This window comes from Mixophyes fleayi, chromosome 4, assembly GCF_038048845.1.
Source record: "Mixophyes fleayi isolate aMixFle1 chromosome 4, aMixFle1.hap1, whole genome shotgun sequence".
Taxonomy (NCBI): Eukaryota; Metazoa; Chordata; class Amphibia; order Anura; family Limnodynastidae; genus Mixophyes; species Mixophyes fleayi.
This window is the reverse complement of record NC_134405.1, coordinates 325,220,138-325,236,112: the sequence shown is the minus strand read 5'-3', so window position 1 is coordinate 325,236,112 and position 15,975 is coordinate 325,220,138. Positions and strand designations below refer to the sequence as shown.

At 39.9% G+C, this 15,975-nt stretch overlaps 1 protein-coding gene across 4 annotated transcripts in view; it reads right to left on the bottom strand.

Moving 5' to 3' along the window:
* Nucleotides 1–1,150: 1,150 nt before the first annotated feature.
* The window catches only part of PHF21B (PHD finger protein 21B), a 69,333-nt gene continuing 54,508 nt past the window's right edge, over nt 1,151–15,975 (bottom strand). For all 4 annotated transcript variants that reach the window (XM_075210250.1, XM_075210251.1, XM_075210252.1 and 1 more), the window contains exons 7-13: nt 15,406–15,482; nt 14,198–14,249; nt 12,481–12,503; nt 9,012–9,170; nt 7,305–7,377; nt 4,673–4,776; nt 1,151–3,688 (exon numbers count right to left, since the gene is read on the bottom strand). In XM_075210250.1, coding sequence (XP_075066351.1) covers nt 3,464–3,688; nt 4,673–4,776; nt 7,305–7,377; nt 9,012–9,170; nt 12,481–12,503; nt 14,198–14,249; nt 15,406–15,482 — 713 coding nt within the window. In that variant the 3' untranslated portion in view covers nt 1,151–3,463. The remainder of the gene's footprint in view (nt 3,689–4,672; nt 4,777–7,304; nt 7,378–9,011; nt 9,171–12,480; nt 12,504–14,197; nt 14,250–15,405; nt 15,483–15,975) is intronic.

Sequence of the window (15,975 nt, the reverse complement as noted above, 5' to 3'; positions counted from 1 at the left end):
GTGGCCTGAACCATATTCAGGGAAAGCAGACTATAATTTCTCTGACAACTAGTGACATAACCGAGGCATGAGGCACTTGGTGAAGTCACTAGATCTTAGTGAATTGATAAATGAATATTGGTTCAGCTCTCAAACAATGTCAACAAACTATGTGTAATAGGATACTCTCTAAGACACTGAGCCAGCCCCAAGTCCCCAAAATATCTTCTGTCAGAAGCAGAACTCAGCATTCAATAAAAGCCTGATTTACACTTTCAATTAGGGAAGTAGTATATACTATTTTAGGATTCGGCTTAATTCTTAATCCTTTTGCAAAATATTCTGCTGAATAACAAAGTTCAAATTCTAGATTTGGTGTTAGAAGTGGGATGCAGATGGCTGGAGCAGAGGAGAATCAGTAGTTTTGGACTGTTTCGAGGCAAATGTATCTCATCTACTGCATCAGACTAATAAGAGTCCTAGGTGGTCAGAATATTTTTTTCTTACCTTTTTTTATATAAAAAGTTAATTCTGGACACTTACAAAATTGACTACTGGGGGTAAATGTATCAATGTCCGGATTCTTCAACTCCGGCGAGATCGGCGTCTTCAGCGCTTAAATTTAAAGTGGCGCTGCCTTGTAAAGGGAAGTTTCCCTTTACAAGGCAGCACCGCTTTAAATTTAAGTGCTAAAGACGCCGATCTCGCCGGAGTTGAAGAATCCGGACATTGATACATTTACCCCCTGGTGTTCTTCTACCACACTAGTCTGAATATTAAAATTAAGCAGGAGTGCCCTAAATGATAAAATCCTATCTGTAAGTGTCATTCCTGGAATCTGTTACTGTATTCTACACATTAAAACATCCGGTTAATTAAACTCTACAGGTTTTGGTTTGGCTGACTCTTGCTAAAACCATTTGTAGTTGACAGGATTCTGAAGCAAATATTTAATTGGGCATATTCCTACTTTTAATAAACACATATGTGTCCAGTTTAGTCAACGAGCATAAAAAAATATTTTAAAAAAAGGTCAAGTAAAAGGATATTTTCTATTTACATCCTGAAAAGATGTAAATAAACAATATTTCTTCATATTTACATCTCTAATTAAAACCAAAATTTAATTTTGAATGTACCATGATTAAAATATTTCAACACGAACAACATGAAATTGTCAATCAAGTTTTAATGCATCATAGAGAAGTAAAACTACATTGGAATATTTAGGACAAACACTTTTTTTTCTATGCACACTAAATGGACTGTCCCCTTAAATGAATTCAAAATAAATAAAACTACTTTTAACAGTCCAATACATTTCTTCATATATTCCCCCTCACATATTCTAGCTGCACATTTTAAATTTTATTTAAGAATAAAATAAACTTAAAAAACCCTTTTTAAACCTAAAAAACTACATTGCAAGCCATATTTGAATGCGTAAATTGGTGTAAAATAACCAATGTATAACAATTGTGTTTTAGTCACGTTTTGCTTTGTTCTTCAGTAAAAGAATATAAAAATCTTGGTCAACCCATTGTTAAGTGTATTAAAATAGATCTGTATAGCACTGCACAGTATCTCCCGGAGTTGTGAAAATGGTGGGAGGGACCATTAAATGCCATTAGTGATCGACCACCAATCTGTTTTATAAGACATTCACAACTGTGATATGCAAATGTACAGCAGAGCTGCCTTGTCTTGTGTACTTGTTGTCAATGGACTCTCAATATGAGATTAGTGCGATATTTTTTTAAGCAGCCTATAATGATCGAAGCATGTATTTCAGTGTCAAGTATTAAAATAAATAAATAAAAATAATAATAGCATGCTCTAATGGGCAAGGAAGCCGGGCACAAATGTCTATACCGCTTTAAGACTACTCCATAAAAAAAAAAAATATACGTTCTAACACTGATTAAACGGACAGCTAACAGCCAACAAATTAGGTAAAGCTATTTTAGTTTGGATATATAAAGCGAAAATAAATGGTTTCAGCAAAATAGATTTCTGAAAGGTGCTTATATATTTTGGATTTTTTTTTTTTAAATTAACTTTGACCATTCTCAGGCTGTTAACATGGTAAACAATAAACTGTATCTCACATTTGTTGTAATGAAGGGAACAACACACGTGACGGTATGTTAAAGTTGAAGTATTGTTGCCTATCTTTTTAATCCAAACATAGTCCACTCTACTCTGTGTCCTATTAAGGCGCTAGGCTAGGCTGACCAATGTTGTATCAGGAAGACTAGCTATTGAAATATAGATGAATTAAAAGTCATTTTAGAAGCGGAGTCTTTAAAAAATAATGTCAGTCTTCCCTGCCCACACAATCCCATCTATCTAATAATCCAAAATATACAAAAAGAATGATATTTTAAAAACAAAATGATATCATATCAGATATGAGAAACTCCAATTGAGGCAGTTTTTTTCTTTCTGTACCATATTGCAGATAATTCTGCGAGCATTAAAATAAAAAATGCATATTGTTCCTTTCACATTATGTATTTTATAATAAAAAATGCAGTACAAAAAAAGGTAAAGTTTTTTGGCATATTGTCTGTACTGGCAAAAAAAAACAAAAAAAAAACAAGAAAAAAATCTGTTTAAAATGAAACAAACAAAAATTTCCTCTTTACCAAAATGTAAATAGTTCGACCTACCAAAGTTACCCACTTTGTCATTGTTAAATTTTTCAAGAGAAAAAAAAAAAAAAAAAGCTTAATGAGAAAAATACATCAATAGCAAAATAAGTAAAAATTAAGGAGCTTTACAGTCGTACTTTGTTAAATAGTTCAGCACGCGTATACACAAGCATCAGCATGAAAATACTTCAATATCCCACTAGAAACGCCAAGTTTATACAGTTTTCTTTTAATATATCTGCAAACCTTAGCTGTATTAATACTGGAAAAAAAATCAGCTTTTGTTTGAAGGCTCTGAGTAATTACTAACATAACCCTTTTCAACAATTAACCTGAATACATGTGGCAGATTTGATTTGAAAAGGCTATAAGAAGTCCAAAAAAAACTATTCTTACAACTATTCATGTCCCCCAAAATAGAGTCCCGAATCCCTTTCATACTATTTGTACTATAGATCAATCTTCTGACAAACAAACAATAGGTGAATTGTCTGGCACGAAGCGCTGTTCACCGCGTTGCTAGCTTAATTTGGCCCTTTCATACACAGTTTTTTTTTTCTTTTAATAATTCAGAAGTATTTTAAGGCCAACGTAAAACGAAGTGAAAAAACTGATAAGCACTGAAGGTGTGACGGCATCTAGCAAACACTGGTCTCCTCGCTATTGCCGCGGTTGGATCTTACAAGCCACGTTAATGTGTTTGCAAGTTCTCTTGTACATCGATGCATGTGTACTAGTGGTTTAGAAGAGACGGACTGTTCTTTCGGGTTTTTTGTTTTTTTTTCCTTCTTGGCAAAATTTGCTTAAAGTTATTGTTCCATCTGGCTGTGTCAATTGTTACTCTGAGGATGCTGCAGGCCTTTGTGTAGAGTAGGGGTGGCTGATGAGGGTTTGATCCAGGGGACAGTCAGCAAGGAAGAGGAGGTGGTTGTCGTCATGGTAACCTGAAGCATCTGCTCGTTCTGTATCAATCTAATGAGAGTTTTGAGACGTTCCAAAGATGACTGCGTTCCTCTCTGCTGGGCCAGCAAGCTATTCTTCAGCTCTAAGCATTTCTGTCACACAGGGAAAGGAGACAATATGATGGTTATATTACTAAACTGGCTAAGAAGGCTCTATGCATGAATGGATAACACCACAGTGGATGGGGATTGTTATAATATACCATACTCAGGACTTGTCCACTACATATTACAGTGTATCAGTGGTTCACGAGCCACTAGTAAAGTAGAACCATAAAAGGGAAGTCCCTGTTTGTTTTTAAAGATGTACAAGTGATTGTTAATTGTATCACTTCTATCAATTGAATTTGGAAAGATAACAGTCTGAGCTCTCACCTTCCCCTCCCTTATCTGTGCAATACTATAGGACTTGGCATGCAGCCAGGAATAGTTGTTTGTTTTTAACATTGTTGTAACAATGTTGCAACTATCTGCAAGACAGTTCCTTTATGGGTGTAGAAAAGCTTACAAAGTTTATTTTCGACAATATGGACCCTTAACCCAATGGTGTAATAATACATACTTCTACCAGCATTTTTAACGCTAGTAAAAAGTTGTGGGAAAGGAACTCATTGCTCTCAGTGAGCCTATATCCACTAGCATTCGCACAAGCGGACGAAAGCGTTTGTTTTGCAAAGCTGACTTTCTGACGCTAATGCTCCTATGTCACAACCAGAACGTCCTGCTAGTGTGGGGAGCCAATGAAAAGGAATCCAAAGAAAGGGCGGCCCCTCCGTCCAATAAAATACAGGTGTTTAAAACCAATGAAACTACACTGATGTAAGCTGTAGCGGTTTCATTTTTCACTTGTTGCCTAGAAACTGCAGCTTCAGCTAATGAAAGTGCTTGCTGTCTGCTGTGCAGCTGGTGACGGCGCTGTACCATGGTATTAGCCACAGGTGACGGCCCAGGTGGGGGCACTTGGATATAGGTGAACTTGACTATTGTCACAGTATACAGGGATACATCTCACCATGATATACATTATCGCTTTTGAACATAAAATTAAGACAATGAAGTCTAACATTATGATCTCACCTTCATGGCGTTGTTCAGAAGTCTCTCTTGATCTTCAAGCTGTCTCTGTTCATTTTTCAATTCATTGCCTTTCTTCAACAACTTTCTTTTTTCTTCTTCTTTCACTGTAAAAGATCACAGCGTCAGCTCGAGCCACACAAGTGCATGCTGGGTAGTGGCCTGGAGAACCAAGGTCACCCCCTAGATTCTGCTGCTAGTCCTTCATCGCTCATGTTATAGAATATGCGTCTTTTCTATCTATTGTAACAGGAAATACTAGTGACAGCCATGAGGGTTACTCTACTTAGACTAAAGGGATTTTTTTTACAATGTGATGTTGTAGTGCCAAAACATGTTTGTATTTTTGTGCATACAATATGCGATTCAGCAACCCCCAACGTGAGGAGGATGTGCTAAACTGAGACGCAATATCCCCTGTCCATTCCACTGCACTTCGGTGGTAGTGGAGAACGGACAGTGGTGGGTCAACTTGTGTGACTGACATCAACAGTCACATGGCTTGTAAATAAAGAGAGAGATATCTGTATAAATGTGCTGGATTTCCTTCTGCATGAGATGCGATTGCAGTTTTGTGAGCACAACCATTCTGATCTAGGAGTCAGCATGGATAGTGCTGTCTAAGCATTGCCTATAAGCGTTGCTATGGCCGCCCCAAACAACATTCTCAAACTGATGTAGTTTAACTACTCATACGGCTCTTAAATCGTAATTATACTCAAGGGACAGAAAGGATGAGTGTCCTTCATGTGTCTGTGTTTAGCCTTTAATGACAATGCTTTCCTGGGCACACATCTGCGTTCACCTTGTTTGCTCTCTGTAACAAGTCCCTCACAAGCAGCGCACTCTCCGCTAAATCTACTGTCAACTCTAGTCCACTAGCTCAGCTAAATACCTGACTCGTGAAGCCGTATGTAATGGTCCTGCACCGGGCACAGAATATGAGCCCTTCTAAGAGTGGCAAAAGTTCTCAGCTTTCACTGTGAGAACACAATGTGTAAAACCATCACATTATAATAGCAAGACGGAAGCAACGTAATACAATAATAAAGTGTATGTAGAGTTAGCTAGTGGTGAAGGAGATATAACAATACATTGGGGGAGGAGCGGGTGAAACAATAGAGAAACACAGTTTGTTAGCTGGTATCAAGGCAGGAACTACTAATCAATTTGGAGGTATTTTACCTTCATCAAACAAAGCAGGTAATTAAATGGCACTACATAGTAATGACGCTGATTTAATTGCACAATAAATTGCTGGGTAATATGATATTTTTAGTGAGCCTTAATGGCCAGCGATACGGGTGTACCCCAGCACAATTCACTCCTCTATGACAGCCTGTCGTCAGGTACATCAGTACAATAAAGAAAGTAGGCTTCACAATATTTCAGATTAACAAGTAGTGACCAGCAACCTGACAAAGGGATTTATCCTAATTCCTAAAATGTCATTCTGCTCATGCCATAAAGCCTTTTCTGATGGCCTTATAAGTACCCCTTTGCCACTTCAGGGTGCTGTAATTGAACTGGTAGTATAGAACAGATAAAACCAGCAGGCCCCTAATCACTATCCCCCTATAATCACAGTAGGGCAGTAGACCTCATTCACGATACATAAACAGAAAGTATGATGAAAGTGGTGAGTTGTTGGACTTTTGATGAGACGCTTCTACGTTTGTACAGTGAGATCGGAGCGCTGACATACACCTTGGGTGGACCACCTAGACACACTTCTGCAAAACCAAGGGATTTATAGTGCTCATTGTAAACAAGGTCAACATTATTAAAGCCCACGTTACAGGCAATGTTAAGACTGGTGAAGACATCACCACACAGTCATAAATCTGGACGAATGACAATGAAATGATGCTACAGGATAATATTCTGGTCAGGAGGGCTGCACGGAGGACTGGAGACACCTACAAGCGGTATAAGGACTATATTTACTCATGACAACAATACAATCTTTTCTTCCATGTTTCTACATGCTGTATGAGGGGCCCTTACAGATCTTTTAATTGGGGAGGGACAGGTTTGGAGTTAGGCTTAAATTATGTTTGGGCTAATGTAGGTCTAGAGATGAATCTTGGGTTAGGTTCATATTTAGGATTTGGATAATATAAATGATGAGCAGATGTTTCAGTCAATGTTGAGGTCAATATTTTTTTCGATACGTCTTTTTATTTGAGAGGACCAGGGGTGACAGAATTTCTTTTAGGTTCCAATAACAGGTGGTATAATAAAGACCCTGTACTGGAGGTTCCTGGGAAAAATGCCCATTTTGTCACATTAGTACAATAAACCTTCACGTTATAAGCAGGAAAATAGTAGCACAACCAGAATTTTTCTGTGTGTGTTAATCAGCTTGTGTGGCACGAGCATAAGTCAAACTAGCTCGAGACTCGTGAAAGCTAATGCACAGCCAGTTAGGACACATCTTTACGGCACGTTACTAAACAAACCTCATAGAGGCTTATTTAATACCATGGTGCATACAGCACTAATCTGATGTCAGCTTTGATTAGACTGACTGCACCAGGCTGCTAAAAGCGGACATCTGATTGGTTGTTACGGGTTATTAAATGAGCCACACAGTCGCTTTTTGTAAATGTAATAATGACAGAAAGGGTCACACCTGTCTTATGTGTCACGTAAGACTGGACAATAGCCAGCGCCCCGCTCCATGGCACTGCATCCTTCTTTAATACCTAAGGGTGAAGACAGGAAGAGGAAGTCAGTTACATATTATTCTGATTCAATATAAATTGCAATAGAAAATAAAGACGAAGATAAAATGATGTATAAGGGGGGATAATACAACTTCCCCCTGCGATTAGTCTGCCCTCAATATGACGGAGGGGATGAAGACTGGGACATAATACAACGAGAGGGGAGTATTAATGTATCAATATTTAACGCTGCATTGTCCCTTAATGCATCTTTTTGCATTGACTCCTCAATTACTACTCAGACAATTTATTTCAATGTAACACATAAACGATATAGTCACTGTGTCACTTAATGCTATAGTCACTGCAAATACACAAATCACATACGGACAAAACACTGTACAGATTTATGGATATAACGATGTGATCTCTATCAGAAATGCTTTACTTCTTTATGCCACAAAAACTAGAACAGTGTTGTCATTTTCACAACGTTGGTCAAGTGCCGGCATTCTGTATTATACATGGTCAATGCTGAATAAAAAAAATAATAATAAAAGTGACAGCTTTGTGTGGGAGAACGCGCACTCTGTCCCAGGAAATATCATCTACACCTTCAGCAACAACGATCTGGCTAGAAAGCGACATCTGATCAAGATAATGATTATCTGCTAGGGAGTTTTAAAACTAAATAATAAAAGGGTTTATCAGAAAATACAGTATCTAGATATAAACATTACAACAGCATGTGTTTATTTTAATATATTTTTTCCGTGGTATTACCTCAAGAATGTAAATAAACTTTTTTTTTTTTTTTTAACAGTAAATGAGTTTATTGACTTACAATATTCAGACTTTTACAGTTGCTGTTTTATCTCTGTACTTTCTCTACTAATAACTAGCAAATCATAGTTAATATGTCACCTATAACTAGTGGTAGCAGCCATTTTATGGTCTGAACCAATATTCACAAGAATGCCGCCTATTGAATAACTAGGAAACACCGATATCACTGAGACATGAGGCACTTCACGCCTCAGAGATTACACTGGCTCCTAGTGTACGGATAAGACTGCGGTTTACTGAATATTGGTTCAGCTCACAAAATGTCTGCGCTCGGTGCTCAATGTCTGATACGCGGTGCAAAATACTTTCTGGGGTTACTGGGCGCTTCAATTTGTCTAAATTGCTGCCATAGCGCAAAAGTTTATGGAGCAAGATGGTGGCGTTTGCAGAGGAACAGAAGCCGGAGGACTTGGGCAGATGTCGGGGAGTTCCTTGTAAAAGCACAGCAAAGAATGTAGATGCATCAGGACGCCTAGTTTTCTGCAATAGTTCAAAAACACAATACACAAAATTGCCACATTCAATAAAGTCTTGACGTCCCCTCACTCTAATGATTAGGTTAGGCCACCAATGAGGTTAACACGAGCAGCATTTATGTAATGAAAGCGGTGGTAATATAGTAGTATTGGGTTGCACTATGCACAGCACACAAGCCGTCTAGGTACACCAGTAATACCAGGGCATGTTAATGTGTGTACCTGACGAGCCAGTCCAAAACTTTATGTAATAAACCAGAAAATATCATAGAGAGGTGGTGTGTGTTATCTTGGGGCTGAAGAGATACTTTGCTGTTATTTTACTATATGTAAGCTCAGTCCACTTCTCACCTTTTGCTGGCACTTTGGGCACATCCAGATTCCCTTGGGTGCTATTTTCACCGGTGAGTCCAAGCAGTCTAAATGGTAAGCTCTTGGGCAAGTGCCACAGGGCTGTAAGTTATTGCCACGTTTGCACGCTGAGCAGTGTTCATCGTGGATGATCTCACCCTATTCAATGAGGAAAAACAAATTATAGATCAGTTTTCTTGTTTACTGTTTATCTACATGTGACAGCAATGTAAGTTATCACATGGAACCTAGGAAGCCCAGGACGTCTCTCATAACTCACTAAGTACTAGAGGTAAAAGGAGTATAAATGAAAGATATGTGAACGATTATGGGTCTGATTCAGGTCTGAACGCAACGTGCACCAAGTAGGTGTTTAAAAACGAGCAAAGAACTAGAGCGCAGTTCCGACCGCTCAAGATACATTTCCATTTGAATCCGGGTATAAGTATGTTCTGCTACACAGTAACTGCCGTATGTACAGACCGCACAGACTGCAGGATACACACGTGTACGTGTGCAATATATGTTCACATCAGAACGCATAAACATTTTATAATCAATAAAATAAAAACTTCTAACAGTATAGTACAATTTAAATATTTATTTTCAAATATAATTTAAAAAAAATATTTTTTATTATATTAATTGCATAAATAAAGATGTTTTCAATGCATACTGTACATTACAATGCGTTTATACAGCATATCTTAGCTACATACAATTGTTCTGGTATAGCTTCCGGCACACATAAGTGTTGTTTATACTACGCAGTGACAGTTATCACTTATCAGTCGGCACTGACACCTGCCCTGTAGCTGGTACAAATGATACAGCTGAAAACAAGCGTACTTCCGACAAATACAGAACATGAATCGGCTTCATCTGTGTTAGCACGCGCTTACGGTAGTCCGGGCAGAGCATGGCCTACGGTAGTCCGGGCGGAGCATGGCCTAAGGTAGTCCGGGCGCAGCATGGCCTACGGTAGTCCGGGCGCAGCATGGCCTACGTAAGTCCGGGCGTAGCATGGCCTACGTAAGTCCGGGCGTAGCATGGCCTACGTAAGTCCGGGCGTAGCATGGCCTACGTAAGTCCGGGCGTAGCATGGCCTACGTAAGTCCGGGCGTAGCATGGCCTACGGTAGTCCGGGCGCAGCATGGCCTACGGTAGTCCGGGCGCAGCATGGCCTACGGTAGTCCGGGCGCAGCATGGCCTACGTAAGTCCGGGCGCAGCATGGCCTACGTAAGTCCGGGCGTAGCATGGCCTACGTAAGTCCGGGCGTAGCATGGCCTACGTAAGTCCGGGCGTAGCATGGCCTACGGTAGTCCGGGCGCAGCATGGCCTACGTAAGTCCGGGCGTAGCATGGCCTACGTAAGTCCGGGCGTAGCATGGCCTACGGTAGTCCGGGCGTAGCACGGCCTACGTAAGTCCGGGCGTAGCATGGCCTACGGTAGTCCGGGCGCAGCATGGCCTACGGTAGTCCGGGCGCAGCATGGCCTACGTAAGTCCTGGCGTAGCATGGCCTACGTAAGTCCGGGCGTAGCATGGCCTACGTAAGTCCGGGCGTAGCATGGCCTACGGTAGTCCGGGCGCAGCATGGCCTACGGTAGTCCGGGCGCAGCATGGCCTACGGTAGTCCGGGCGCAGCATGGCCTACGTAAGTCCGGGCGCAGCATGGCCTACGTAAGTCCGGGCGTAGCATGGCCTACGTAAGTCCGGGCGTAGCATGGCCTACGTAAGTCCGGGCGTAGCATGGCCTACGGTAGTCCGGGCGCAGCATGGCCTACGTAAGTCCGGGCGTAGCATGGCCTACGTAAGTCCGGGCGTAGCATGGCCTACGGTAGTCCGGGCGTAGCACGGCCTACGTAAGTCCGGGCGTAGCATGGCCTACGTAAGTCCGGGCGTAGCATGGCCTAAGCAAGTCCGGGCGTAGCATGGCCTACGTAAGTCCGGGCGTAGCATGGCCTACGTTAGTCCGCCCCTGCCCTCTCCTGTTCCCTCCTCTCAAGTCATAGACAGTCGTAAGTGTCATTTGCGTTCAGACATGAATTGCGTTTATTGGTGTAAGGTCCGCCTTGGGCATCCGCAGAGCTATTTCACACAAGATGCGCTACAGAAACGTCAATTCGAACATGAATCAGGCCCTATGTGAGCATCTTACGTCAGACTGAACAGACCACCATAAACAGGACAGACTGGGAACCACCAACAGAGGGGTGTAGGAGAAGGGAGACAATATAAGAGTGGACTGGAACGATTTGATTAAGTAGCTACAAAACACTGCATTGTGCCTTAATATGACTATTTCCTCCCGCAGTACAAACCAGAAATGCTGTGCATAATTTAATATATTAGTTCTTGAGTTAATGCCATATTATATTACATAAAGATAAATTTTGAATGTAGCCATAACAGGTTTAAAGGTTACTAAAGAGGAAATATAGGTTCATATATTATGAAAAGGCATCATGAAATATTCACAAATCTAAAATAGTATTCATCTCGCTGGAAATTGCCACATTTTATTTTCTTACACCATGGAATCAAAATGGATTTATTCTGGATTTTTTGCCACTGAAGGGTGAGGGAGGTTTCACGGTTGCTCATTGTATTTCCAAACAAGAGCTTCCTTGTGAAGACCAAATAACGTTCAAAGAAAATACAAGAAAAGTCTATTGAAAACCACCAATCAGACAAAGATTTAAGAGGGCTTCAGAGACATTTAATATCCATTGGATCACTGTCAAGACCATTATACTGCAGAACATGGCACAAAAATGAATTTGTCTAGAACAGGCCATGTCCGAGAGTGAGCACCAACGTAAAAAAGACTCTTCGTAGAGGTAATGAATGGAGCAAGCTATAGACGTGTCTTGGAGAAAAACCTGCTGCAGTCTGCACAAGATGTCGGACTTTTAAGAAGACGTATGTTCCAGATTACAGGGTATATTGTGTTGAGGAGTGGTCAGAAATCCCAAATAACTGAATATTGATTAATTTTTATTCAATGATGTAATAAAATGGGGGGGAAATGCTGATGGTGGTAAATACTTTTTAGAGCTATTGTATGGAAGTTTCTGTACTATGACTGATTTTGAGATGTTTAATATTGTATTCATCTATCTCAGGAGCCTTGGACTGCTGTTTATGAGGAAAGCTTGATGAAAGCTATTGTTCTCTGATATCTGCCATGTACATAATTAGAGGTTACTCTTGCTATCCTTCAAAAGGGCGTCTGCATAGAATGAAAATATTTCCCCAAGATCAATATTATGGCAAATATCTTATAAAGTGTTCAGTTCCTGAAACCTGCCATTACATTTGTGGATTTATTAACATCTTTTCTTTCCTTGTGAACCCTTAAACCTGTTGCCGGCCGTGTTAATGACCGGTGTATATGTTGGAAGAAACATACAGCAAAACATTTCCCTAAAGACAGAATGTTTCTTGGCAAACCTTCGCCAACATACCTTCCAACAGGGATCCGAATTCGCTAGCACAGAGAAGGGCAGAAATAGGTTAGTGGTCAAAATTAAAAAAGAATTGCAACAAATCAGGGGCAAAGTAAGTATAGCGGGGTTAGTCCATTAACTGTGCATGCAGGATTGGTGTCTTAATGTACTACAGGAACATTCCTGTTGTAAGCCTTTTCCTAGCCAGAGAGGGTAACCGGGGGCTATGTATTATTATGTCTATGAAGTAGATCTAATGGCCACAGCCATGTTGTTGAGGCCAGTCAGAAGTGTACAAGTTGTGGAACGACACTGCTTCAAAAACACCTATATCTGCCAAATTAAAACATGCAATGCTCCCCTCTTACAATGCCTACACACAGTAAATGTAGCCATGAGCCGAACTAATATTCCGAACAATTTACCCTCTCAAATTAGGAATCAGTGATATCACAGAGGTACATTGTGAGGCACATAGTAGAGGAAACCATTCTGTTGGCTCAACCTATCTTTAAATGCAGCCTATCAGTTCACTAGGAGCCAATGAGATCAGTGAGGCAATTCATGAGGCACATAGCATAGGCAGAGTCAGCCATTCTGTGGGCGGGGCCTATATTCATAGTCAGCCTATCTCACCATTAACTCGGAAGCAGTGACATCACTGATGCACTTATATACAGGCTAGGCAGGTCCCGGACTTCACACAGAGAGCATTCCCACACTGCACAAGGTAAATCTGCTGATCTTGTAAGGACTCGACTTTCAGTGACATTCAACTCGTAATTGGAAATTAAAATATCCAATTTTCTGATTAGCAACTAATCAATTTGCTCACATAACAGCTACAGGTGCATTAATCATAATGCACCATCTTGTACGGAGCACCTAATAATACTGGGATATTAATTAATAACATTGCTGTCAGAGCTTGGAATGCAGATCGTTGTTAATGTGTAGCTGTCACTCTAACCACAGACATTCCGCCAGCTGATTTAGTATTCATGAGACTATCAGTCAATTCTCCACTCTCCTGAGGCACACCTTGGGGGAGTGACAGGTGCCTAATACATTCATACTGGCTGCCTATGTTATGTGCCTCATAAGTGACATCACAGGTTCTTCCAATGTGTGTATTATATGTCATCTACTGCAGAGGGTATGTTATTCTTTATATGTTACAAATCACCTTCTGTGTCCTGTATAAAAGCTTGTTCACTTATATGGCTACAAAGCATCTCGTTCAATTCTAAAACCCTTATACCACACAAGCAATGTTAAACTATGTAAAAAAGTCTTGTAAATAATATCTGTATAAATGATGAGTTCTGATATTACTGCTTATAATCTGTGTCATCACTTCAGCGTTCCTTAGGAAAACGTGTATTATAAGGAATAACGCAACCTCTACTGTAAATTATACTAGATATTAGAAGTTGCGCTGGATTTCCGTTACAGGTATAAAAGCAATCGGACTGCGGCTTCGAACCTAATATCCTAATAATAATAATAATAATCCATTATATAATTTAGAGCATGTAATTAAAGAATTCTGAGTTGGCTTTCTACAGATTTCTACAATCATAATTATCAAATACTAAAGGAAGAATTGAATACAATGCTACACCATGTTAATCTTACTTGTGTGCTAGTGTTTTATTCACTATGGAGGTCACTGACAATTACACGCAGTAGTTATGTGCACAGAGTCGTGGAGGTCCCAGAGGTGGGGACTTACCTTTCCCTGATAAAAACGGGTTACTCAGATAGTTTGAAGCGAGGCGTTTCCGCTGGAACACAATAAGAGCACCATAAGACATAGAATCTGGCATTTTACGGTAAATATATTAGTTGTAGTCAATCTCGGTTTGCAATTCTATATACAAAAATAAACTGGGAAAATAACAAGATTATCATAGCAAAGCTAAACGTGGTCTTGTGGTTATTTATAAAGCTCTAAAATAAACAGTGTGGACTTTTATTGTGACTTCACCGGGGGTAGTATATAGATTTCACAGGCTAATTGTTAAACAGCGAGAAGCTCAATCGGGTGTAAAAAACTCTTTCTCCCCTGGGAGAAAAAACTGTTTTCCGTGGTTTTGCCCAGTGAAAGAAACCTTTTCTGCAGTGTAAGATCATATCCCCCCCAAGAGTGAAATGTATACTTCACAGGATGTAAAATAATAGCCCCATAGGAAGTAGAGTCTGTTCCCTGGTGTGAGGAGGTTTCATCTTGTGGTAACATTTTCACCCTAATTTTCAGCAAAATCAAAACCATCATAAATAGAAGTAATATATATTTTGTATTGACTTTGATGTGCATTTCCAGTGTGAAGGGGGGAGGGATCGGGGAACGACAATCCACCCATGAAAAATCACTATTTCAAAGCATTCTATATAGAAAAAAACAGAAGTTTGGGCAAGCCGCTGTAAGCTTTGGAAATAATTCTATATCTCTTGAAACTACCAAAATAATCACCATTTCCTCAACATCTCTTGTTTGCTGCCAGGTCTATTTGTGATCTGCTCGCTCACCAAGGATTTTATGTTTACATCGTGTACCGGTTTTGATCCTCTATCCCTAACGGGAGAAATGCTCATTCTGATTATTCAGCATTTCAGGATGAAGGGGCAAAATTGCTGTATGCAGTAATCTCGCTAGTACTGAATAAACTGTGGTGAACATTATACATCATCGCTGACTGTCACAAAACACAAAGCAATTACATTGACTTCTATTCATTTGCCAATTTATTTTCCAAACATGAAAAGTCCCTCTGAATATGCATGAGTAGATCATACAATCCCTTCCTGCTATACACAAGCACGGAGCCGCTGGCTGATCACAATGTGTGCTCCACATGCCTATACTGACTTAGTTGTTTGTGTTTTATCCAGTATTAGAGAAGACATGTAAAGTTTGTATTATTCGGTAAAAGGCCGTACCTCTGGTTCCAGTAGCCCGCTGTAGGCTGGGTTGGCCGTGCTTCTCCTTTTCCTCTCATGACGTTTGCTTTGAATCTCTGTAACCGTGGAAACAAATTTACATTGGAATTTTCTATATGAAGCCAAGGCCAGGGATGAATGTTACACTTGATGGTAATAAATGCAATGCTCAGAGGGAAAACAAAGTTGTTGCAGAGTGAACACAATTGAGTGAACCAGATTTAAAGAGACATTAAACCTACAATATAATTTACCATAAGTAAAAGAGCCACTAATAACACTGACAAAACACAAACACACACACACACACACACACACACATATATATATATATATATATATATATATATATATATACATACACACACACATATATTATATATATATATATATATATATATATATATATATATATATATATATATATATATATATACACACAAGTTAACCCGTGCATGATACTCATGCATTCTAGTCAAATCAAGCTACTTAAGGTGTTAAAAAGGTTCTTGTCATGCATTTGGGCCATAGCCCAGGCCTCAACCACCAACCACTCCCCACTGTCACCCC